We start from the raw sequence: 24,370 nt of genomic DNA, 5'->3' as shown, positions 1-24,370 counted from the left end.
AAAATAAAGGTTGGACTACTCCATGTGCGTTAAGTGAAATTCAATCCAAAAGCTCCGAGTGAATCGCGAAAAGATATAAAGTGAAGAAAATCGATTGACATAGTTGGTTTCATAATCCGTCATGTTTTTTAATGTAATGTAATAGTGTGTGATTTGTAATTGTGCGTTGCTTGTATCTAGATGCTACCTTGGCATCTTGTTCGTGTGTTGTCTCACCTCATTATTTGGTGAGCCTTTTGTACATGTACTTCCGTTCGGGTTTATAATATTTGGTTGCTTTTCAAAAAAAAAAAAAAAAAAAAAAAAAAAAATTAAGTATAATCATACGGCGTATTATTTAAAGAAACTTTTGATGATTAAAAGTTTTTAAAATTATGCTCTTATCTACGTTTAACTTAAACACTTCAAAAATTTATAATAACCTTTGATTTTTTTTTTTTTATTAATGTCACTATCTCTGATCAAAGTAAGAAATTATATTTGTTTCTAACGGCAAAAGTACGACTCTTTTCTTGTATTAAAACGTGTTCATTGAAGATGGTTAGACTCGTAGATTGTTTCATTGCAAAAATACATACATGTCAGTATGTCACTACGCGTAAGTTTAAAATATTGTTTTGCTACAACACGAAGTTAAGTTTTGTCAGAATTAATTAACTTGTTAATCCCAGTTATTTTCATCATTTTTGTATCTTGCATTTCTTGTGAACTTGGTAGTCCACGATTTTAATAGCTAGTAATCTAATTAAACATTGAGTTGTAGCTCAACTGGTAGTGGTCTGTCTATCTTAGCGAGAGGTCAAGAGTTCGACTTCGCTGGGCTGCAACATTGTAATCAATGTTATCCCTGACCTGAATTATCCACCAAGGTCGCTTTTTGCTTAGTGGAGGGCAGCGGGGATGGGGTTTTACCGGTCATGCCCTCAGATTGGTCCGGGTTTCCTCCAAGGCAGTAGTTGGGGGTGAGCTATGCAACTACGGGATATGAATGCGTGGGTGGTTTAGTTCCCCGTGAGTGATCCCAAACTGATGTAAAAAAAAAAAAAAATTAATGATTATGATCATTTAATAATGGGAGGTGATCCTCACACACCACTTTTTGATTCATTAAACTTAATTACCTATTTTACCCTTAATTATACTTACAATAATAATATAAGTTTAACTCCTTGATTAATCTAGGGATATAACTGTAAATTTATGAGACAAAAATGTACATGGATCGAAAAGTGACATGTGAAGATCACCTCTCTGTAATAATATGTGTTTTCTTATTAATTAAGAGTATTTTGTAAGATAGGGATTTTATTTATTTAAGCAACTAAAATTGCTTAAAAAGGAATGTTTTATACTTTAAGAAATGGTTCCTTAAACAACATACGTAAAACATGTGAAGCATGATTTGCACCAAATTAAAATTCCCCATTTTCAAACTTACTAAATATTTGCTATATAAAAAAAACACGTAATTAATTAATTACTCATCAATCATCAATTTCTTTTATTATTACACTATTTTAAGTGTTGGTGTATGATACAGGCCATATGTCAAGGAGTACCAATCTTTTTTACTTGTTATAAGCGTATACATTATCCGGTTCTCATTCAAGTTCTTTTTTACTTTGTTACATTCAAACCAAAAATCTGGACAACTTTACACGTTCAGGCTACTTCAGTTAAAGTTGAACTTGTGGTTTTTGTGGGACCAGATGAGCTAGTCACCAAACTTAAGATAACCGACATGTCCTTTCATGAACCAAGCTTAAGCTAATTTAAACCAAAAACACCTGGTGGTGGTTTCAATACCGAAAAAGAAAACACAACTCAAGGATAAAAATCAATCAAGATAACATGCATTAAGATTAATTATCCTAGATCAAATTAATACTGTTACTGACTACAAGTACATTAAATCAGACTCCTAAATTACATCTACACATCAACTTAACATACCATCATACAAATATTAAGATCCTACAATAAAAAGGATAAAATGCCAGTTAATTATTATTAGCCATTTTCAGTTGCGTAGCATGTTCATGGTGGAGTTCGGCCAGCCCATATTAGAATACATTGGCATCTGTGGTTGTGGTGGTGGTGGTTGTTGTTGTTGCTGGTTAGCATTGTTGTAGGAACCTGAGGGCCGATGAACAGGACTACCACCACTATCGTCAGATGACTCACTTGTTGGTCCGTCAGATGGCGGACTCGCACCCGGCACTGAACCACCACCAAAAGTCAACATGCTTGATGGTTGTGCTGCAGCGCTACTCGATTTCGGTTTTTTGCTATCTACAATGAAACTACCAACAATAACCTGGTAGAGGGGAATTATAATCAATAATCAATATTTTAACTTGTTTGTCTTAATTAAAAAAAAAAAAACTTGTTAACCACAATTAAGGTGAATAATAGAGATGGACCCACCTGAACAGGGGAAGCTGCAACGAGTGAACCAGCAACTCCACCGCCCAAAACTCGACCGTCAGAGCCTGCAAGAGAAACACTCAATCCACTTGATCTACTGCTGTGGTTACCATCAATGTCTGCCACCATGAACGAGCCCGATAAAGATATTAACTCGAACCGCCCCTGAAAACCGACATCATTGACCCAATGAGATATCTCAAGTCAAGTGAAAGTACAAACCGGTACACATATAGTCACCCAAATGCTTGTTAGCTTTTTTATTAACTGTATTATGATTATGATTGTGATGTGATTATGTACATGTGAAAAATACAAAAAACAAGATCTGCACCACACATGGTACCTAATAATCAGTTTCTTGTGTTTAGGTAAAATTATCTAGAATACAATTGGTTAAGTCAAATAGATAATTTTGGATAATCAGATTTAAAGTGAATGTATCAGATTACTACTATATCTTACATTCACCCTTATTATAAACAGAGAACCACACACCTCATGTTGATAAAATTTATTAGTATGAGAAAAGATCAGTGTTGGACAGAAATGTGAGAACTTTTATTTTATTTTATTAATAATTAATAATAGTATTATATATCACTTAATAAACAAATACTATAATTAGTAGTCTATTACCATACAGCAACAACAACAACAACAACAACAACAACAACAACAAAACCCAATACCACATGAGTGGTGTATGGGGGAGGTGTGATGTAGACAATCCTTCCCCTATCCAAGAATAAAAACAAGTCATTTCTCCACCGAGAGTGAAACACTCATAAGTAGAGAAAGTCATCCCTCTCTCTATCCGGCAATTATCAGAATTTATCAAAAGCACAGTACAACAGATTATCATACGAGTGTAAAAAACCCGAGTCATATGTACAAATAGAAAACTGAACAAAGTTGTTATAAAATAATATTAAAATAAGATCGAAAAATGAAACCTCATATGTTACAGTGCCGCCGGACATAGCTGGCTGACGAAGAGATACATTGCTGATGGCACCGTTGGCTGATAGAATACAAACAGTACGTGGTCCTTGATGTGAGAACGCCGTTATCTTCGAGGCTATATCCTGTATTCCAAAAAATGTAGGCCATAACAACTAAATAAGTACATATTGTAGATGATCTTAAGTGTAGCCAAATTGATTGCAAAGTGCATACAATATATATACTTTTCCAAACTAGAATCTTTTCATTACAGATTAATTCAAAGTCCAAATATTCTTACAAACTTTTAAAGTCTGCGGGGCTCAATAAATGCAAGCGTTGTTTACATGTTTATCGGTGTGAACAACAACATGACGAAATTTAGTAAATTTTCATACGCGTTGTAAATACAGTTCGACAATTGTATTGGTTCTGTAGTCAAACGGTTTCATGATTGTATACATGTGGGCATGTATACGAACATGCACAATCAGGGCTTCAATTATCGAGTCTTAAGGACATCATTTATCATTTATTTAATTTACTTCAAAAACTTAAAGGTCATAGCTTAGCGCACAAGGACAAACCAAGTCAATCTTCAAATAATTAGGGTAAAACTTCTAAAACTGCCGTAAGTAGACATATTAGTGGCCTTATTATTTCAAGCTAGTTCAAATTAAATCCTACTTTATCCGATTTCTACACCACATAAGTTTCTGAAATCATCAAACTAAACCATCTTTAACATTTTGGACGTCAACAGCGATGTATTCTTATGTGTATGCTAACATTTGAACTTTGATATGGTAACATGAATAATGCCATTACTTGTATAAAAACATTCATCTTATAAATTTGTAAAGGGGCTAGTCAAATCACTACTTATAAAGTGTTAATTAAATCTCCCTGCTTTAAAGATGTCTAAAACAATTTTAAACCGAAAACAATTGAAGAAAAGATTAAACATATAGTGTATCTCCAATTTTACAAATAATATGTTAAAGTCAGGATGATTACCTCTCCTGCCTTAACCGTAATGACATGAGGCGTAAATCCGACTCCGGGCGAGCCTGTTAAAAACAAAGATGTTTAAATATGAAGATAGACCACATCTAAAGCAGATTTTATCAACTAAATGAAATACTCAGTACAACATTTAATCACTACTCTCCTATAGAAACAAACCCATCAATCCATAGTCGACCTCTTCAAGATTGCGTTTTTATATCTGTAAATTTTAACTGAATCTATATCTAAGAGTCAACTAGATAGTCAAATGTAATCACAGAGCTACTTAAATGTTATAATCCAATAATCAAAAAAAGAACTGCAGGATTTTGTTATCGGCTTTTTAGCGGGGTATTGGGGATTGTTTCTGCTTATTATGCTTATATATGTTTGGCTTAATTTATACAGCCAATAACCAATCTCAAACACTTTTGTAGAACCGTATTTGGATGAAATCAGTACTTAAAAAATAAGAAAATTGGTACCTACTACTTTGTTTAACAAATGAACACTAGATAAAATTGGTACTTAAAAATAAGAAAATTGGTACCTACTAGTACTTAGTTTAACAAATGAACATTCCCAAACACCTCTAACTCTTACCACTAATTACAAAATTTAGATTATTCACACAAATGCATTTATAATTACTTGATCTACAATTTTTTATTCTTTAAAAAAAACAAATTTTTACCTAAAGCATCCAATTGTTTCTTTCCTGAACCAGGTGGTCTTCCTCTATGTTTCTTAGCAGTCGAATCGGTATTCGGTGTACCACCACCATCATTACTCGACTCCAAATGCCCACCACCGGAACCTGTAGTCACCGGCGCCGGAGCTAAACCAAGAGCAATGCTACCATCCGGCGACGGCGAATACTTTCTCGGCCGGCCTCTTTTCTTCCTCGCCGGCTCAATGCTAAACCCACTAGCCCTAAACCCACCGGGCGGCGACGATACATCTCCGGCGCCGCCGTACTGATCAGACCCATCAAAATTAAACCTTTGCTGCATCGATTCTTGACTTAAGATATTGTTATTGTTCCCCGGAGCTGTGTTTGCATTGTTGGGTTGTAAGTGACGGTGTTGCTGCTGGTGGTGTGTGGGGTATGAGTTCGGTGGCATCATCATCGCCGGCGACAGCATCGGGTGTTGATGTAAATGGTGTGCTTGGTGGCGTTGCGGTGGTGGTTGTGGTGGTTGTGCTAAAGATTCACGTGAATCCATTTATGTTGATCTTGAAATGTAGGTGGATCTTTTGAAATAAAAGTTGGGGAATTTGGGAATTGTGATTTATGGATTTGAATGAAGAAAAGTAAAAGAAAGAAATTAGGGTTAAAAATGTATGATTTTGATGGCACCGTATATATATAAAAATGTGTGTATGTATGTATATGAGTGATTACATGAATGTAGTAGATACAAGTTGGGTTGTAAAGTGTGTAGAGGGTTTTTGACACCTGGGTGTTGTGATCATGGTCAAATCTGCTTACAAATTTCGTCGGCATTTTGAATCTTGTGTACTTCTTTTTGACTTTGTTAATCATCAAAAACAAATCTTGGTTTTACAAAATAATTTTTCATTTTTTTATATAGATATTTGTGACTTTGTAACTACGGAGTAGTAAAATAGATATTGTGTGTTTTTTTTGGAATAAAATTTGTGGTTATCCTTGTTTGTGTGTGAAAAGGAAATTAACAGTAGCTAATTGTATTTACATGTTATTAATTAAGTCGAAAGTGGGCCGGAGGGCCCATTACGTTGGGCTTAAAAAAGAAAGTTAGAAAAACGGGAAAACGGGAAAAGACCAAATAGATGAAGTCACGCCCATGTTAGCATGATGTCATCCATAAGTTACTGTGCATTCTTATGCCTAATATACCGATTGGAATGGAATGGAATGTAATTATTATCAACCACACTTAATTTGCAATGTTAGTATAAACGGGGATCTTATCCTAAACCACCGATTATTATATTATATTATATTATATTATATTATATTATATTACATTACACCTATATCTAAAAGACATAGAGTAAATGAATAGTACCCAGGGGTACTTTCAACTTTTCGCGTTTTTTTTTCTTTCTTTGCAAATTGAACAACAAAAACCTCGCACTTTATACAAAAAATCAAACCCACCCCCCAAACAGGGGGATAAAGTGTCAAATACTCATTCTCATAAAAAATCTTAGACAAACTCCACCCAAATATTCAACGGGCCATATCTTTGCGATCGCAACGAGTTAAATTTTTTCGCCACCATCATTAAACTCGAAATAATTTTAGGAACACAATGTCACTAGTTATACGCAATACGGACGCTTTTTAAAAAACGCTAAATATTTGAGGTACTTTTTATACACGTTAATTCTCCGTTAAATTTTTAAAAGTCGACAATTCCATAGCGAAACGCGGAGATGCGCATATATTGTTAATTTAAAATAACATTTAAATCTTTCACGGGTTATACCTTTCAGTTCGACTCAAGTTGCGCTTCAACGACATCATCGTTAACCACAAAATGATTTTACAAACTAAACGCAATAAAATACATTGAAAACCGAACCCCCGCCGCGAAGCGAGGGCTCGAACGCTAGTTAATTCTATACAATATACAATGTTACTTTAAATGAGATTTTTCTATCCTTACATAGCACGGACTACTTAATTTAAGAAAACACAAATCATCAAATTAGTTATCTTCTATCTTTTGATTTTTTTCCCCCCACAAATCAACAACTTGATTATACTCCTTTCATCTCTATCTACACTTTTTGGTTACCTTCCTCCAACCGAATCGAATATGATATAAATTAATTCAAGTATGGATATATCCACTCAACATATTTATAAATCCACAGTTTTTATAACTCCGATAATCTTTGTTTCACTCACAAATATTCTGATTATACATCGTGAAAATTTCAAATCCAAACAACCCTAGACGGCTACAAGTTGTTCAAATTTGTTGATGCATCATGTGTGGCTCTAATACAACTATCACCAAAGACATTTCCACCGTCGTAAATCCAACTTACACCACATGGGTTCACCATGATCATATACTATTTGAGGCACTAATTGGCATTCTCGATTAGAGCATCATACTCATAGCATCGTTAACTACTATGACCAAGGATTTGTGAGACACATTCGAAAGCTAAAACAGCGCCTCAAAACAATTACGAAGGGACCACAAACAATCACTGAATTCATGCACTCCATTAAAAGCCTATACGGAACAACTTGCTCTACTCGGCTCTCCTGTTTCACCCGAGAACATTACTGATCGTGTTCTTAAAGTGTTAGATGATGCGTATCAAGGTGTCACTGATGTGTGGTCAATTCAAGCGACACCCCGATAACGTTCGCGGAACTTCATGAAAAGCAAACGAGAACTAGACATCAAAACCCAACCTTTAATCGACACACTTTTGGACATTACAACCCCACCATGAAACAAAATTTTACACCTAACAAGGCGTACCAAACTACCACGAGTTCATCTAAGTCGATCTCCACCTTCACATGTCTCAGCCATTCTTTGGTAAGTGTCAATGGTTCATGCTAAAGTCCACTCGTTACGTTACAAAGGTGCCCAGTTTTTGCTGACATCACCCGGACATTCAACATCCATCATACCGTCCACCACTGTGAGAGGATTTAGAATAATTCACCACAATTGTGGGATTGACTTTGATTAATATTTATAGAACAAATTTACAATGAAAGATAATTACAGCAAATATCCCTATTCTTAAGGAACAAGAAAAACTATCTATAGTAATACAATCACGTAGGATATCGTCCATTAATACCCCCCGTCAAGCGAAGGGGTGGCGGTCCAACACGTAGCTTGCTCCGAAAAGACTCGAACAACGGGCGAGGTAGGCTTTTGGTGAAGATATCAGCGAGCTGCTCAGTAGTAGAAATAAACCGAGTATATAAAAGTCCAGAAGCCACGAGTTCCCGTATGAAATGATAATCAATATCGATATGCTTAGAGCGTTTGAGAGAAACCGGATTTTGACTCATAAAAATTGCACTTTTATTGTCACATAAAACAGTTGGCCTTTCATTTTGAACAACATGCAATTCGCGTAATAAATGAGTAATCCAAACTATTTCCGCCGCAGTGTTAGCGAGAGCCCGATATTCCGATTCACAACTCGAACGTGCAACCGTAGGTTGTTTCTTTGCACTCCATGAGACCAAATTACCCCCAAGAAAAATAGAATAGCCATAGGTGGAACGTCGAGTTTCAATACACCGAGCCCAATCCGCATCAGAATAACCAAGGATGGAACATTTAGTGGTGCGAGTAAACGATAAGCCATAGGATAATGTACTTTTGACATACCGTAAAATGCGTTTAACCGCAAGAAAATGCTCATCAGTGGGAGCTTGTAAAAACTGACTTACCTGATTTACAGCATAAGAGAGATCAGGACGAGTAATCGTTAAGTATTGAAGAGCACCAACTAATGAACGATAATGAGTCGGATCAGAGTAAGGCTTACCATGAGACGTAAAGCTTGCACCTGTCGAAAGTGGCGTGGAAACAGGTTTTACATCCAAGAGATCTACTCGTTCAAGAATGTCCTTAGCATATTTGGTTTGACTAAGGAAAAGACCTGTTTGTGTATACGTAACTTCAAGCCCAAGAAAATAGTTGAGATTCCCGAGATCCTTAATCGCAAATTCTGTGTGTAACCGAGAGATAAACCTTCGAATAGTAGCTTTGTCATTCCCAGTAAGAATGATGTCATCAACATAAACAAGTAGATAAAGAAGACATGAGCCTTTCTTGAACACAAATAATGAAGGATCCGCTTTACTACAAATAAAACCAAGACGAATGAGAAAATCATGCAACCGTTGAAACCAAGCTCGAGGTGCTTGTTTAAGCCCATATAGCGCCTTTGTAAGTTTGCAAACATGATCTGGAAATCGAGAATCAGAGAAGCCAGGAGGTTGTTCCATGAAAACGGTTTCGGTGAGATGTCCATTTAAAAAAGCGTTTTTCACATCAAGTTGATGCAAGGACCAACTGTGTAAAGTGGCAAGAGACAAAACAATGCGAACAGTAGATGCTTTAACAACCGGGCTAAAAGTAACAGAGTAATCCAGGCCTGGTATTTGAGTAAAACCTTGAGCAACTAACCGTGCTTTAAACCGATCAACTGAGCCATCAGAGTGATATTTAGTGCGAAATACCCCTTTAGATCCCACAACATTCGAGCACTTTGGACGTGGTACAAGCGTCCAGGTATTGTTAAGGGATAGGGCATGCATCTCATCGTGCATGGCTTGACGCCATACGGGATCTTTAAGTGCAGATTTGTACCCTTTTGGTTCTTTAGAGGTAAGAAGTGCATGAAGTAGGGTAGACTGAGACAAGGAGGCAACATCAACAATATATCGAGGCTTAAATATACCCGCCTTAGCACGAGTAGTCATGTGATGCCCAAGTGAAGACGGGACCGTAGAAGATGGTGCAACATGCTGTACTGGGGACGGAATAATAGGAGGATCATTAATAGATGCATTTAAAGTTGTAGTGGGTTCATCACTACACAAAGAACAATCCAATGGTGTAGTAGTCGAAACACTAGGTATAGATGGAGCATATTTCACAACAGTAGGTTTATTAGGAGTAGCACATGATGGCTCATAGAATTGAGAAAACAATAGTTTGGCAGAATCAACTTGTGGTAATTTTCCAGAGAATGGAAAATGAAATTCATCAAATGTTGCATGTCGTGTGATGTAGACGCGACCGGTTGAGATATCAAGACACTTGTAACCCTTGTGTTGAGGACTATAACCAATAAATGCACACGGAAGGCTGCGTGGTGCCAACTTATGGGGCGAGTAATCCCGAAGATAAGGAAAAACTCGACAACCAAAAACCCGAAAATTGTCATAATTCGGAGTTGTATCAAATAGTAGCTCAAAAGGAGACTTGAATTCCAGCACAGACGATGGCGTGCGATTAATAATATAAGTGGCCGAGCTAAAAGCATCGGTCCAAAGAGATGCTGGAGCATGAGAATTAAATAACATTGCAAGCCCGGTTTCTGTAATGTGTCTATGTTTTCTCTCAACACGACCATTTTGTTGAGGTGTGTACGGACAAGACGTACGATGGTATGTACCATTATTAGTAAGAAGCGTACGCACACGAGTATTAAGAAATTCCGTACCGCCATCGCTTTGGAACACCTTTAACTTGCGAGAAAACTGAGTCTGCACAAGAGTAATAAAAGCTTCGAACACATCAAAAAAACCAGATTTAGTTTTGAGCGGATAAAACCATGTAAAACGTGAATAATCATCTACAAAAATCGCATAATACCGATAACCACTAGTAGAAACAATAGGGGAAGGACCCCATAAATCACAATGCACAAGATCTAACACATGTAACGAACGTTTTTCATTATTAATAAAAGGTAAATGCTTGCTTTTCGCAAGTTGACAAGAGGTGCAAAGGTGCGGCTTTGGTAACAAAGAAGTGACCGAAAGCTTGCCTGCTTTATTTAAATAATTAATAACATCAAAAGAAATATGCCCTAGCCTATTATGCCATAGCTCGAACGATGCTTGAGACTTGCGTGAATGCAAAGTAGATAAGAAAGCCTTTTGTCCTCGTTCAAGTACATAAAGATCATCATGACGTCTACCCGTTGCTAGAACCTCCTTTGTGTGGCGATTCTGAATTGTAAACAGTTTATCAGAAAGCAAAATGTCAACGGGATTATCATTCGTTAATTTACTAATAGATAAAAGATTTTTTGTGATATATGGAACTACTAGAACGTCATAAAGTTGAAGATCTTTATTTATGTTTGATGAACCAATATGAGTAATAGGTAAAGAATTACCATTACCAACTATGACCCGTTCGTTACCTGTGTATGGCATAGAGGCATCAAGATTAGATGAAGACTTAGTAATATGTGCGGAGGCACCAGAATCAACATACCAGTCCGGCGAGTTGTTCGTTACATGACAATTGGCATGGAAGGCTTGTGCAAGATTTGCATCAAGAGTAGGAGAGGATCGTGTAGCATAGGTGGCGAGATTAGGACACTGATTCGCATAATGACCATCATGTCGACATAGTTGGCAGTGAGGTGGTTTTCTCTGAAAGGAACGACCACGACCACGACCACGAGAACCATAAGAACGACCTGAAGTATTGCCTCTACCCCGAATCATCGAAGATTGTCCACGACCCGATTGGGTTACAAAAGCTGCTGGCGGTGGTGGGTTGTTAACCGAAGCCGAAAATAATTCATGACTCTCAGCTTGAGAGAGAAGATCACGAAAAGAAGGTCTTGGTTTGATAAGCCGTTGAGCAGTAGAAAAAGTTTCAAAGGTACTCCCCAAGCCATAAAGAAACCAATGATGCTTATCAACTTCATCAACAGAATGCCCGATAGCCGCAAGTTGGTCATAAAGAAGTTTAAACTTCTGGCCATATTCGGAAACTGTGCTCGTCCCTTTTGTTAATTGCCGAAGATTATCACGTAAAGTTTGCATACGGTCAGTAGAATCATGGCTATAAAAGTCTTCAAGAGCAAACCATACAGCACGAGAAGATGTTAAACCGAGGATGACGGACATAGATTCTTCGGTTAAGGAAGATTGTATGATGATCAAAGCACGTTGATCACCATCCTTCCAAGACAAAAATTCTGGATTTGGGGATGAAACACCATCGACAGTAAGGGTTGGAGGGGGTTCGACTTTCTTGCCATGAATATAATCATCCAATTTTTGAAAGGTAAGAAGTGGAAGCAATTGATGCCTCCATAAAAGATAGTTGGTAGAAGATAATTTAATGGTAATCATGTGTAAGATGGTGTTAAGGGGTAGGGTTCCATCTTTGGGGATTGAAGAAGAGGCATCGGCCATGTTCGATGAGGATGAAGGTTGAGAAGCAGATGCCGATCGAAAAAAAAAAAAAAGAAAAGGGATATAGGAACGATTTAGTCTGATACCATGTGAGAGGATTTAGAATAATTCACCACAATTGTGGGATTGACTTTGATTAATATTTATAGAACAAATTTACAATGAAAGATAATTACAGCAAATATCCCTATTCTTAAGGAACAAGAAAAACTATCTATAGTAATACAATCACGTAGGATATCGTCCATTAATAACCACCACCACAAGCAAATGCCACTACCTGCTCCTGCGAATAACTCATGGTTACTAGACACGGACACCTTACACCATGTCACTTAAGACCTTCACAATCTATCCCTTCACGATCCATATTGGGGCACAAATGAATTTATTCTTCGTGACGGTAAGGGTTGCCTCTCTCTCACATGGGTTTCTCCAATTTTAAAACTACACATAAACTCTAACTTTATCCAACATTCTCTATGCCCCTATGATGAGTCGCTATATTCTTTCAGTTTATCAATTGTGTAAAGATAAATATTTGCCAATCGCCTTGTTGGTCCTGATTTAACAACATAAAGTTTGTAGTGGGGTGAATACAATTCTTTTTGTTAATTAATTAATTAATCAGTTTAAGCTTATAATTACCAAACAATTAAATCAGAGTCATATATAATTTTCAATGATATTCTTTTATTGATAAAATCTCAAAGAATCACGGTTATTCTTTGGCGAAATAGATAACCGGTTGATATAGATTACACCCAGATAGCTTTCGAACGAATGAAGCTTATACAAGGTTTGGACTCTATCGCTTTAATACCCACACCACTAATTTATACAATTTTGGTTTCAACTATTTATAGTAGCCCTAATAACCGTTTAATTGATCTATTTTTCACTGGTACAAAGGATGTTTGTACTCAGCCAACAACAGTGGCAGGAAGCACGTGACTCCCTTTCCTTCTTCGGTAGCTAATTGCAGGAACACCCCTTTGGACATTCGAATTGATTAAACAAATAGAATGTTGGGTTCCTTAGGCGTTGACAAAGCATTAACCATGAATTGCGCATGAGTTAAGCTTCTGCATTCCATTGTTGTCTTGTAAGGTCACTTGTCAACCGCTGATTCGTGTCCTTCTCTGTTCAACTTCGTCTTCGATGTCAGTTGAATAGTGCCAATTGATGTAGACAACACACGAAACCATCATGCTTTTAATGGAGCATGATTTGTCTAAGTGTTGTGTGCCGCTTCAACCTCTGCTGGTTCTTCGGTTATTGGTTCTTCATTATATCCTTGTGCTGGTTCTGCATACATCCTATGTTGGTCATGTAACACCCCGTTTCTCATAACATATTGCTTTGGACGTCGTATGAGAATCCAAGGTATGTACTTGATCTTTAGAATGCAAAACCTAAACCGCACTAGACTGAAATCGTTCACAAAACAAAGAAGAAGCTGAGCAAACAGAGTCGCGGTCGCGAAAAATAAGCAGTACAACAACATGTTTTGTCTTTAAAGGGTCGCGGTCGCGACATATGACCTCGCGGTCGCGACGTTTGAGCCACGAAACAGCATATTGAACTGAGGGGGTTTTAAGGGGTGTTTTGGTCCTTTCACTTTGAGGCTGGGTTTTTGACCGCAAATCTGATCCAAGGCTCACCTAGAGCTCATTTCTTATCATTTCCAACATTTTCATTTTTAGATAGAGAGTTATAAACCTAGAGAGAGAGAGAGCTTGATTCAAGTGAAGAAGAAGCTATTTCTCACCATTTGGAGTTGGGTTTTTGTTGGATCCACTTGCTAGCCATCTTTTGGTGTTGTGGTAAGTTCCAATTCCAAGTCTTAGTGTTTAATTTGGGTTATGGCTAGGGTTTTATTCATGTGTTGGGTGTAAGCCCCATTTCCATGTTAAATTGGGAATTTTGGGTAAGATTCATGTACATAAACCTAAAGATTCATAATCTCGGGTTTTATGTTGTAATTTGGGGTTTGTGAGCTTTAAAGTGTTGTTGAATCACTAGCACACTTAGGTGTTAGTGAAATGGGTGTTACTAGGGTTCATGGTTGACCCGAAATGCAAGTATTGACCTTGAAATGAGTCAAATGGGTGTAGTGTGACCAAACTAGCAAGATGAGGATTTAATCACTCAAAACTTGTGTTAGGTAGTGTGTTTAGACTATAATCACTAGTTATTAGTGATTTGTGATAGTCTTGACCTAGTGTGGGTGTTAGTAGTGCAAATGGGTCATAGTTGCACTATGGGTCATAAATGAACTAGGTTTATGAGTTGGTAGGTTGTCCAACTTGTTTATGTGTTAATTGTGTAATTAATGTAATAAGTACATTGCATTGAAGGTTGCGGGATTTGATTTTGACTTTAACCAAAGCGATAAGGTGAGTGAAATGATTATATATATATATATATATATATATTGTGTGTGTGTGTGTGTATGTTGGATCCTAAGATCAACATGAACACGATGAATGGAACGAATAGCCACAAAGTAATCAAGAAAGTTGAGAGAAAATGAGATTTTCTATTCCACGACTTCCTTGATCTCATTACATAACATTGGCTATTGTTAACTTCTATGGAGTTCCTAGATCCTTTATATAGTCCTCATTTAAAGGATCTCTTGGGAGTATGATTGACTCATTCTCGGGTACCTAACAATCTCCCCTCATGAGGTAATCATACTTCCAAACGAGCACTCCATAGGATATACATACAAAATTACAATGAAAGAAACACGCTATTGCTAACTAGCTCCCCTCACGAATCTTGCATGGCCGTTGAAATAGATCTTTGAAGTTTGAATTCTTCTACCTTCAATGGTCTTTGGGTTTGCACAGCAGAAATGCGCAACCACATGACATTCATCGTAGCATCACTTCATGTTGTTGAAGAATATAACTCCCCTCCGACACTTGCCTTGGTTAGTAAGCTCAAAAAACTTTAAGAAACTCCCCCTTCAAAGTATATGGGGCACAAATTAAAGCATATAGATCGTTGGCTCCTTCGAAGTTCCGAACGTCTCATGTACTCCTCCAAAGATATGGAAGTCTCTTTCGGTTTCACGTGCTCACTCGTCAAAGAGGTAACGCTTTAACTTTGTCTCTTTGAAGTACGAGTCCAATACTGTTCGTGTATTGAAGTCACACGCGCATCAACCATATACATATCTCCCCCACAATGATGCTCGCTTGAAATAAGATCTTCATTGTTTAAATTGGTTGACGTGCTCGGCAAATCCTAAAAATATTATAAATAACGCGTATGAGAAAAGCCATGTGAATCTGAGCCTCAAAAATATCGGAAAAATATGTTTCGGAGGTTCAGATTCGGTAAAGGACCATCTCTGAAAAATCTGATAAACTGCAGGGGCCAATACTGTCAAATAAGCTCTCAGATTCGGTATAGGGACTGCCCTTGCAAAATCAGTAAAGCTGTCAGGGACCAATCTTGTAATTTTCCTGAAACCAGGCCAAAAAGGGGTACAGATTAGAGTTGTTGGGCCTTGTAGATTCGGGTGGCCCAATAACATATCAGATTAGGTAATCCACTTAAAATTCGGTAGGCCTAATTAACCATGTATCTAAAATAAGCAGGAGTCCCAATTCTAGGTACCGTATGAATCATCATCAATAGATCTACCGAGTCGGTAACCGAGTGAGTATCATCCTATCTTACAGAGTCAATACCGAGTCACATACCGAATCATATTCAAACATCCATACTGAATTTGATTGTTATCATCTTCATCACATCAATACCGAATGTTCAACCAGATACCTAATGCCACATCATACTGAGTCAGATTGTGAAACAGATATCGAATGAAGAATCAATACCGAAGCACAGAAGCAATACCGAATTTGTTCATCAAAAATTTTTCAAACTCCGCGATTGATCAATTTGAGCCTCAAACTTGATTTAATCTGAACTTCTCAAGCAGCGTTTAACAGATTATGATGTGAATCCACTGCCAAAACATAATCTAACTTGTAGAATTGATGAAGAACATGCTCAACTTTGATGATGAAGATGAAAAATTAAATTTCAAAATTGGACACTGTTTCATCATGTTTACTTCATCAAAGTTGTTCGAATTTATCTCTAGAATGCTCAAAAATCGATAACAGAACCTGAATCAATACATAAGGTGATGAATTCGAGCATGAACATAGTAGTTGACATTTTCATCCGAATGTTTGACCGTCGAATTCGAGATTGATACTGAGAATTAGATCTTCAAAATTTATAGACAGTATCACGATATGATTTAGATTAGATCTGTATTTGTAGATTTCAATATATCACCTCAGATTATTCCGGACGCCAAATCAGATACGTATTTGGTTAAATGAAGAACACGAGATCGATTACTAAGAATCTTTTGATGTTAATCTAATTTGAGGAATCACGAAGCTTCGGTTTTGGCTGTGGATCGATTTTCTGGTGTCAATTTGTTGAAGTAATCATCATATGATGAATATGAATTTGAGGTTGAAGATGATACATATGAATAAGTACTGTAGCTGATGTAAATAATTCTGAATGTTTTCATTTTATAATTTTCTGAATCTGAATATAAATATGAAAACGAATATGAATCAGAAAAGTGTTGGTGTAATTGTATTGTTGTAACGACCCGCACTTTTTCGATCGTTCTATACTTATAAGATTAATATTTACATAAATTAAACCTTACCAACATGATAAGCAATCCAAATTGTTGAGACTTATGTTTTCGAAAAGAGTTTTACACAACGTTTGACCGTCTAGTTTGACCGATGATATCACGAACTATACAATATATGATAATTATACGTTTGTGTATATATATGTATATATACATATTTAACATGATCTAAGAATGTTGTAATATCTCATTTTGTATTAATAACAATAAGTTATAAGTATATTTTGAAACTACTAACTTAAGTTTTCAAAACGATAATCATACGTAACGTTATTTGACTTAAATACTTATAACCTATAATGTTTATACATATATTGTATAGGTAATGTATTTAATCACTTTTAAAGACTTAAATACATAAAACCATATAAGTGTATTCACAAAAGATAGCTATATTTGAATCCTCATTCCATTTTTCACAAAATTTCTATACGTATATCTAGGGTATTTGTACTCGTATCATACCTAACTTCTATACGTATTTACTATTGGTATATACACATCAAATCACCACCTAACCAGCCCTTATTCATGCCTTATGTATAAGGTAATTACTTTTGAATCATTGCAAGACTAATTACAAAAATACAAACTAAAATTTTGTCCATATACCCTTAAGAATCACGTTTTTAGGAGTATATATGTATCATCATTTTTGATTCATTTACTACTTCAATCTCCTAGCTAAAACACACACTCTTATAACCCTTAAACACCTTCAACAATCCAGCAAAGTTCCATAAATATCTAGCTTCAAAAACCTTACTTAAACACCATAAGAAAACCATACAAAAACACTTCAAGAATCCTTTCCAAGAACACAAACTTACTTCCAATCTTTCATCCACTTCCATCACCCTTTTGGTTCTAGCTTTTTACTTCTATTTTACAGCAACCTAGTCCAAGGAACTTGAGGTAGAATCTATGTTCATAACCTTATTCGATTCATATATATATAGCTATCTTATTTTGTGGTATAAAAGTTTAACAACAAGAACATAGTTTGAATGTTTTCAAACTTGTTTGCAAACTAAATAGATCCTTCTAACTTAACTTTTAAAATACTTCAAGACCTGTAATATAACTTATGTATATGCTAATTTAACAAGGTATAACTTGGTTTTTCAAAGAATATCTTAAAAACCGTTTTTACGACGTCGGAGTGCAACCGGGGACTGTTTTGGGTTGGATAATTAAAAACCATCTTAAACTTTGAATTGAAGGTTTATGTTCTGGAAAAATGATTTTTACTATGAATATGATAACACATAAAAATTTCATGATTTAATTCAAAGTATAAGTATTTTTAGAAAAATGGTCATTAAATGATATTTTTGTAACAAAAATGTTTAACTTCATAAGTTTCACTAAAGTTTCACCTATGCCGTGTGATTTTGAATACAAACCAAGGTATTTTCAGTTCATAGTCTTAAAGAGGGACTCGATCCAAGGAGATGGCAAGTTGAATCAACGAAAACGGATTTGTAACGAAGAAACTATGACCGAAACAAAATTGGTTATCCAAGACTTGTTTAACTTCGGGATTAATTGGGAAAAATTAAATAAAATCACATCTTTCTAAGATAACATGATATTTTATATATATGTACTTATAATTCAATTTTATATGGTTCAGGATCACCCGTAAACAACACGAGAAGGTTAATCATAAGATCCCATGTTTGTACGCAACACGTCATTTGACAACACCGGTACTTTATGTACGCAACACGTCATTTGACAACACCGGTACCGTGGGTCAAGATTAATCTCGACCAATACATATACGATGGGGTTTTATTTATTTCGTTGGGGGTTTTATTTATTTCATTGCGGGTATATTAAACATCTAAAAATGAACCATTAAAATTGAATTACTAACAACGAACTGCTAACTATGGACTAAGGAATTATTCAAAGTATTAAAAGTATAACAAGTATATATATATGAGATGTTTGTTTAAAAATAAAAGGTATTGATATATTATATATGGATAGGTTCGTAATATCAACCGGAGACCAAGTCAAATTATATATATCTTCAAGACGAAAGTGAGTATATAGTCCCACTTTTAAACTCTAAATATTTCGGGATGAGAATACATGTATTTTATGTTTTACGTTATGGACACAAGTAACTGAAAAATATATTCTACGTTGAGTTGTACCACTGGCATACTTCCCTGTAGCTTGGTAACTAATATTTACAGCGGTATTGTAAACGCGAATCCTGTTGATAGATCTATCGGGCCTGACAACCCCAACCGGACTGGACGACCAGTATTCAACGGTTGCACAGTACTTCATTTCGTGACTACACTTGGTACGGTGTAGTAAGATTTCATAATAAAGGGAATATGCGACGTGATTAAATGTTAAGTATGGTTACCAAGTGCTCAACCACTTAGAATATTTTTATTAAAACGTTTATATATGAAATCTTGTGGTCTATATATATATTGCTGCCGGCATTAAACCTATATCTCACCAACTTTATGTTGACCTTTTAAAACATGTCTATTCTCGGGTGATTACTAAAGCTTCCGCTGCATTATGTTGAATTTGAGCAAGATCTTGCGTACGCATATATGTGTCAAAAACAAAACTGCATATCCAAGAACTTGTGTTGTAAAATATGCTAGAAATCGGGTTGTTATTATCATTTGTAAAGTTTGTAAGTCGAAGATTATCGCTAAACGATAATCATCTTTATTTTGTCCAAAGCTTGTATCAAAAATAAGGATCATGGTTTGTAATGTATAATATATGCAGCTTTCTTTTAAAAATGTCGTATATAGAGGTCAATACCTCGCAATGAAATCATACGTTATCTAACACGTTCTTATGATTAAGGACGGGTTATGACAATTGTGTTTTGAAATTTGGTGTTGTGAATTTGATTTGGATAATTTTCGGTTTAGATTCGGTAAAATGAGATTCGGTTTCGGTAAATCTCATTTTGGATGTGTTTGTGTTTGGATTAGATTCGGTAAAGTGTTTGGAGTAATTTTGTGTTTTCGAAAATTTTTGGTTGAAGGTATGAAGATCTTCATGAAGATATGAAGATCTTCATGATGAAGGTTCGAAGATATGAATATCTTCAAGTTGAAGATATGAAGGTGTAAGGTGTCGGATATGAACATTCATCGATATTCATGCAGATCATCTTCGTTTCGTTGAAGATCCCGCTCTGATACCAAATGTTGGATCCTAAGATCAACATGAACACGATGAATGGAACGAATAGCCACAAAGTAATAAAGGAAGTTGAGAGAAAATGAGAATTTCTATTCCACCGCTTCCTTGATCTCATTACATAACATTGGCTATTGTTAACTTCTATGGAGTTCCTAGATCCTTTATATAGCCCTCATCTAAAGGATCTCTTGGGAGTATGATTGACTCATTCTCGGGTACCTAGCAATATAGTTTATTTTCTTGCGGGCTTGTAGTTAGTGTTATCTGGGTGTGAGGATACACTATAGTGTTATCCGTGCATGAGGATTCACTACTCTTCACATGTGCGTGAATGGTGGTTCGGTAAGTGCGGACGTCCACCTTGGGGGTTAGTGTACACTAACGGTCATTGTGCGAGTACCGTTCCCTTGTGTGTGTTGATGGTTAACCAAGGTTATGTGTTAGTCGTATTAGCATATTGTATTGTATTGTGTAAGTAACTAGAGGGGGGGGGGTGAATAGTTACTTAGTCGATTTTTAAAAGATTTCTTTGAGTTTTGCTCGAACTTGAACTTAATATAGTGTTACTTGAAATGTTTGTTCTCAAATAGTACTAACAAGATACATGCATATATAAATGTAATAAAAGAGATAAGAGAAGAGAGAACAAACACAACGATTTATAGTGGTTCGGGAAGATGTTAACTAATCTTCCTTAATCCACTCCTCAATTCTACGAATTGAGTTTTTTCTTCACTATGATACTCCAAACTCGGTGGAGTGTCCGGAACAACACTAGTACTTCGATAAGCTGCAACTTGTGAACCCTTACGTCCCTTTGAAGACTTCACAAATACTTATAGCTCTTACCACAAGATCCTAATGCACTATCCTAGTGAAAAATACAACTACCTTCAAGATCCCTTTAAGAAGATAGTTTACAAATAAACTTACAACTTAAGCTTACAAGTACTCTTGCTAGAATCACTCTAAAAGATTACAATTAAATTGTGAGAATGATATCAGTAAGTATGTGAAAATATAAGTGCAAGAGGTGAGTCTTCAAATGCTTCAAGGCTTGGCTTTTATAGGAAAGAGAAATCTGCCTGGAAGCTACACGGCTCGCTGCACGGTCGACCGTGATTCGAATGTGTACCTCTAACATCTGATTCTTATGGCCGTTTTTGTCTTTTGAAAATTGTCATTTTCCCTTGTTGAATAGCTGTAACTAAAGGCCAATCATCTCTGAAATTATTCCCATTACCCCTTTTGCTTTGGACATAAGCATGGAAGTTGACATGTCCATTAAAGAAGAAAGTCTTCAATCTTTGATCATTTGTCATTGATTACCTAAAGAGGTAATTGCAAAATTTTGTCTCTTGACAAACCATTATCTTCTAAAATCTTCATCACCCTTTCTTAATTACTTGTCATTTTGCTTATGGGAGTATCTTGTCCTTTGGAATATTGTTGCATCTCAAATGAACTAGTTTGAGCCTAGTTGAAACTTAATGATCTTTGTTACAACCTTGACTAGCTTGGACTAATTACATTTACAAACATATAATGGTACATAAAACTAATGGGAGAGCAACTCTTTAATTGAGACTTTATTGACCATTATTAGTATGTTTAAATGACATTGTGTACTAGAATGAAAAGATATAACGCTTGTGTGTTTAATCTAAATTTGGCTTAAAATGTCATTAAGATGTCATTAGGTGTGATTAGTAAAACTTAACCGCTTTTGGTTCAAAACTCTTTTGAGATCAAAAAGGACAACTATTATAAGTATGTTTAAAAAGGTTTTGCAAATTATAGATGCCTCAAAGTGGTCTAACTTAAAGTGGATGATTTTGGTAACAGAGAAAACTGCGGTCGAGCTGCGGTCGTCCGTGAGGTTAGCCGTAGATTGACAGTTTTAGAAAAACTTGAATTCGTTGGTACAGGACATACACGGTCAGTTTCACAGTCGACCGTAGTGCAGTCGCGTAACATTTTTACCAAGATAATTACTTATGTATTGGTCTTTTGCTAGAGATAGTTTAGGCTTATGAACCGATGTCGTCCTACATATGACTAATCACTTATCTCTTGTGTTTCATCATTAAAACAAAGTGATTAACCTTTGAATATTATGATTGGAATCTTAACCAACATTCTCCCCCTTTTTGATGATGACAAACATATGAGTAAGTGTTAACTATGTAAGCCGACATAAGTGTTAACATCACTTACCATACACTTTCTCCCCCTTTTGTCGAAGCAAAAAGGTTAGTTCCACTTAGAACTAAGCGCACACTAGAGTGATGCTCCCCCTTAAATCGTATACACTTATCAATTGTTCCTGTTTATCAATAGAATGGATCCCCCTCGAACCAATATTAAACATAAAGAGTAACAAACATAATAAGCATAACAAGCACATTATAATACATAACAAGTTTCATTCTTAGGACAAGTGTTGTATCTACCCTCCCTTAAAGTTATTCTTAACCAACATTGATTGTTCAAGGATAAATGCCGTTGGTGCTAAACGCATCGGAGATCATTGAGCTTTCATTGTCGGAAGAGAGAATGATCACCGAATGAGCTTCCCAATAAGTTAGCGGAATTGTGGACACGGGTTAAGGAATTTGAGAGGAGTTGACGGCACCAACAAATCAGAAAAGTCGATTAAGATGGTTTGAGTATGGAAGTGGGCGAGTTCCTAGTTCTAGAAGGTAACCCATTCTTTGAGTGGTGAGAAAAGCAAGATTTATGGGTTCATGAGTAATTAGAGACCACATGACAACAACTTCGGTTCCTGAAATGTGAGTGGCGGTAGGTTCCCTACAATAGAAATTGTTTCGGATGACGTTTAAATGAAGTTGGAGATCATGGCGTATTTCGTCATCTTGAATGCGAAGTCGTTGGTTGAGGTTCCGTTGTACTCCGGGAATGGTAATGAGATCTAAAATGGGTTGTAATGGAAATGTGGGATTGAGTAATCTTAGATCGGTTGAAGGAGTATAGAAGGAACGTCCATTGGAAGGAATGCCCATAACGGTTGCAAATTGTTCAAAAGACCAAGTGTAAGGTGTATGGAAAAGCCGGAATGCAACTTGGTCGGGATTTGAGACATCAAGATTAGCATAAAATTCCCTAATTAACTTTGGGTAAATGACTTCATCAAGCTCAAGAAATGAGAAGCAATTTTTTTGGGTGAAAAGTTGAGTTAGTTTGGGAAATTCGGTATGATAAACAACACGCTCTTCATGAAGTGTTCTAGTCTCCATGTGTTGCCTATTGTTCGTGATACATTGATTTCTCGTGTTAGACATTTCCTAGAAAAGCCACAATTTTAGCAAAATAATCAAGTTTATATAATTTTGAAAAACTATATGCTAAACATGTGTGGATTAGTTCTTGTCTAGACTCATTTTGAAAACATAATTTTAAAATTAGATTGTGCTATTTTATTTTTGAAAATTTAGACAAGTTTCATCATTTTACTTTATGTTTGTCAAGAATGGATACTAGTCATGAGATTAACAAGTATCATAATGATTTGTTCAAACATATGTGTGTGCATGAGTGAGTTTTAAGGCTTAAAACATATATGAGTTTTTATGCAAGAAATCACAATTATGACACATTTGATAAGAAAAGCCTTTTAGAACAATTTTACTCATATATTTTAAAAAAATCATGCAAGAAACAAGTGTTCCTATTAGTTTGGAAAGACTAAAATATAATCAATCTAGTAAAATTGAAAGTAAGATTTTGGATGTGATGTGCGTAGAGGTGTATACGAAATAGTTATATATTTACTACGAAATACTATTAAATACGATACAATTTTACACAAGTTATTTATTTATTTAAAGAGTGGATACACCTAAACCTTGCTACAACACTTATAAGCAGTGTACCTAATCGTACAGTAGTGTAGTTTTTAGTAAGTCCGGTTCGTTCCACAGGGATCTAGCCAAGTTTAACGCTATATTTTTAAAACTATATTTGTAAAAATATAAAAATATATATAAGTAGTATTATTATTATAAAAGGGGGTTTTTACCGTTTAATGACCGGTTTGTCGATTTTAAAACTTTAGTCGCAGTTAAAACCTAATGTAAAATATTAAAAATAAAAATAACTTAATTTAAAGCGTAAAGTAAATAACAATAATTATT

The 24,370-nt window shown here is 35.8% G+C and overlaps 1 protein-coding gene across 1 annotated transcript; it reads right to left on the bottom strand.

Annotated features, from left to right (window-relative positions):
• Positions 1 to 1,876: 1,876 nt before the first annotated feature.
• On the bottom strand, positions 1,877 to 5,778 carry LOC139891523 (AT-hook motif nuclear-localized protein 10-like). The gene is made up of 5 exons (XM_071874496.1): positions 5,075 to 5,778; positions 4,390 to 4,442; positions 3,384 to 3,515; positions 2,428 to 2,592; positions 1,877 to 2,317 (listed from the first exon to the last, which is right to left on the bottom strand). Exons 1-5 carry the CDS (start codon positions 5,604 to 5,606, stop codon positions 2,021 to 2,023), a joined length of 1,179 nt encoding a protein of 392 aa, XP_071730597.1. The 5' UTR covers positions 5,607 to 5,778; the 3' UTR covers positions 1,877 to 2,020.
• Positions 5,779 to 24,370: the final 18,592 nt, after the last annotated feature.

The sequence above is a fragment of the Rutidosis leptorrhynchoides genome, chromosome 2 (assembly GCF_046630445.1).
Source record: "Rutidosis leptorrhynchoides isolate AG116_Rl617_1_P2 chromosome 2, CSIRO_AGI_Rlap_v1, whole genome shotgun sequence".
Taxonomy (NCBI): domain Eukaryota; kingdom Viridiplantae; phylum Streptophyta; class Magnoliopsida; order Asterales; family Asteraceae; genus Rutidosis; species Rutidosis leptorrhynchoides.
Note: the sequence above shows the minus strand (reverse complement) of the source record. Positions and strands in the feature narration are given on the sequence as shown.

What these genes read in the sequence shown, in the direction of transcription:
- LOC139891523 (XM_071874496.1), bottom strand. Translation starts at nt 5,606, where the DNA reads ATGGATTCACGTGAATCTTTAGCACAACCACCACAACCACCACCGCAA. An exon ending in GAAACAATTGGATGCTTTAG is followed by an intron (nt 4,443 to 5,074) that starts GTAAAAATTTGT and finishes TGTTTTTAACAG; the next exon opens with GCTCGCCCGGAGTCGGATTT. An exon ending in TTGCAGCTTCCCCTGTTCAG is followed by an intron (nt 2,318 to 2,427) that starts GTGGGTCCATCT and finishes CCCCTCTACCAG; the next exon opens with GTTATTGTTGGTAGTTTCAT.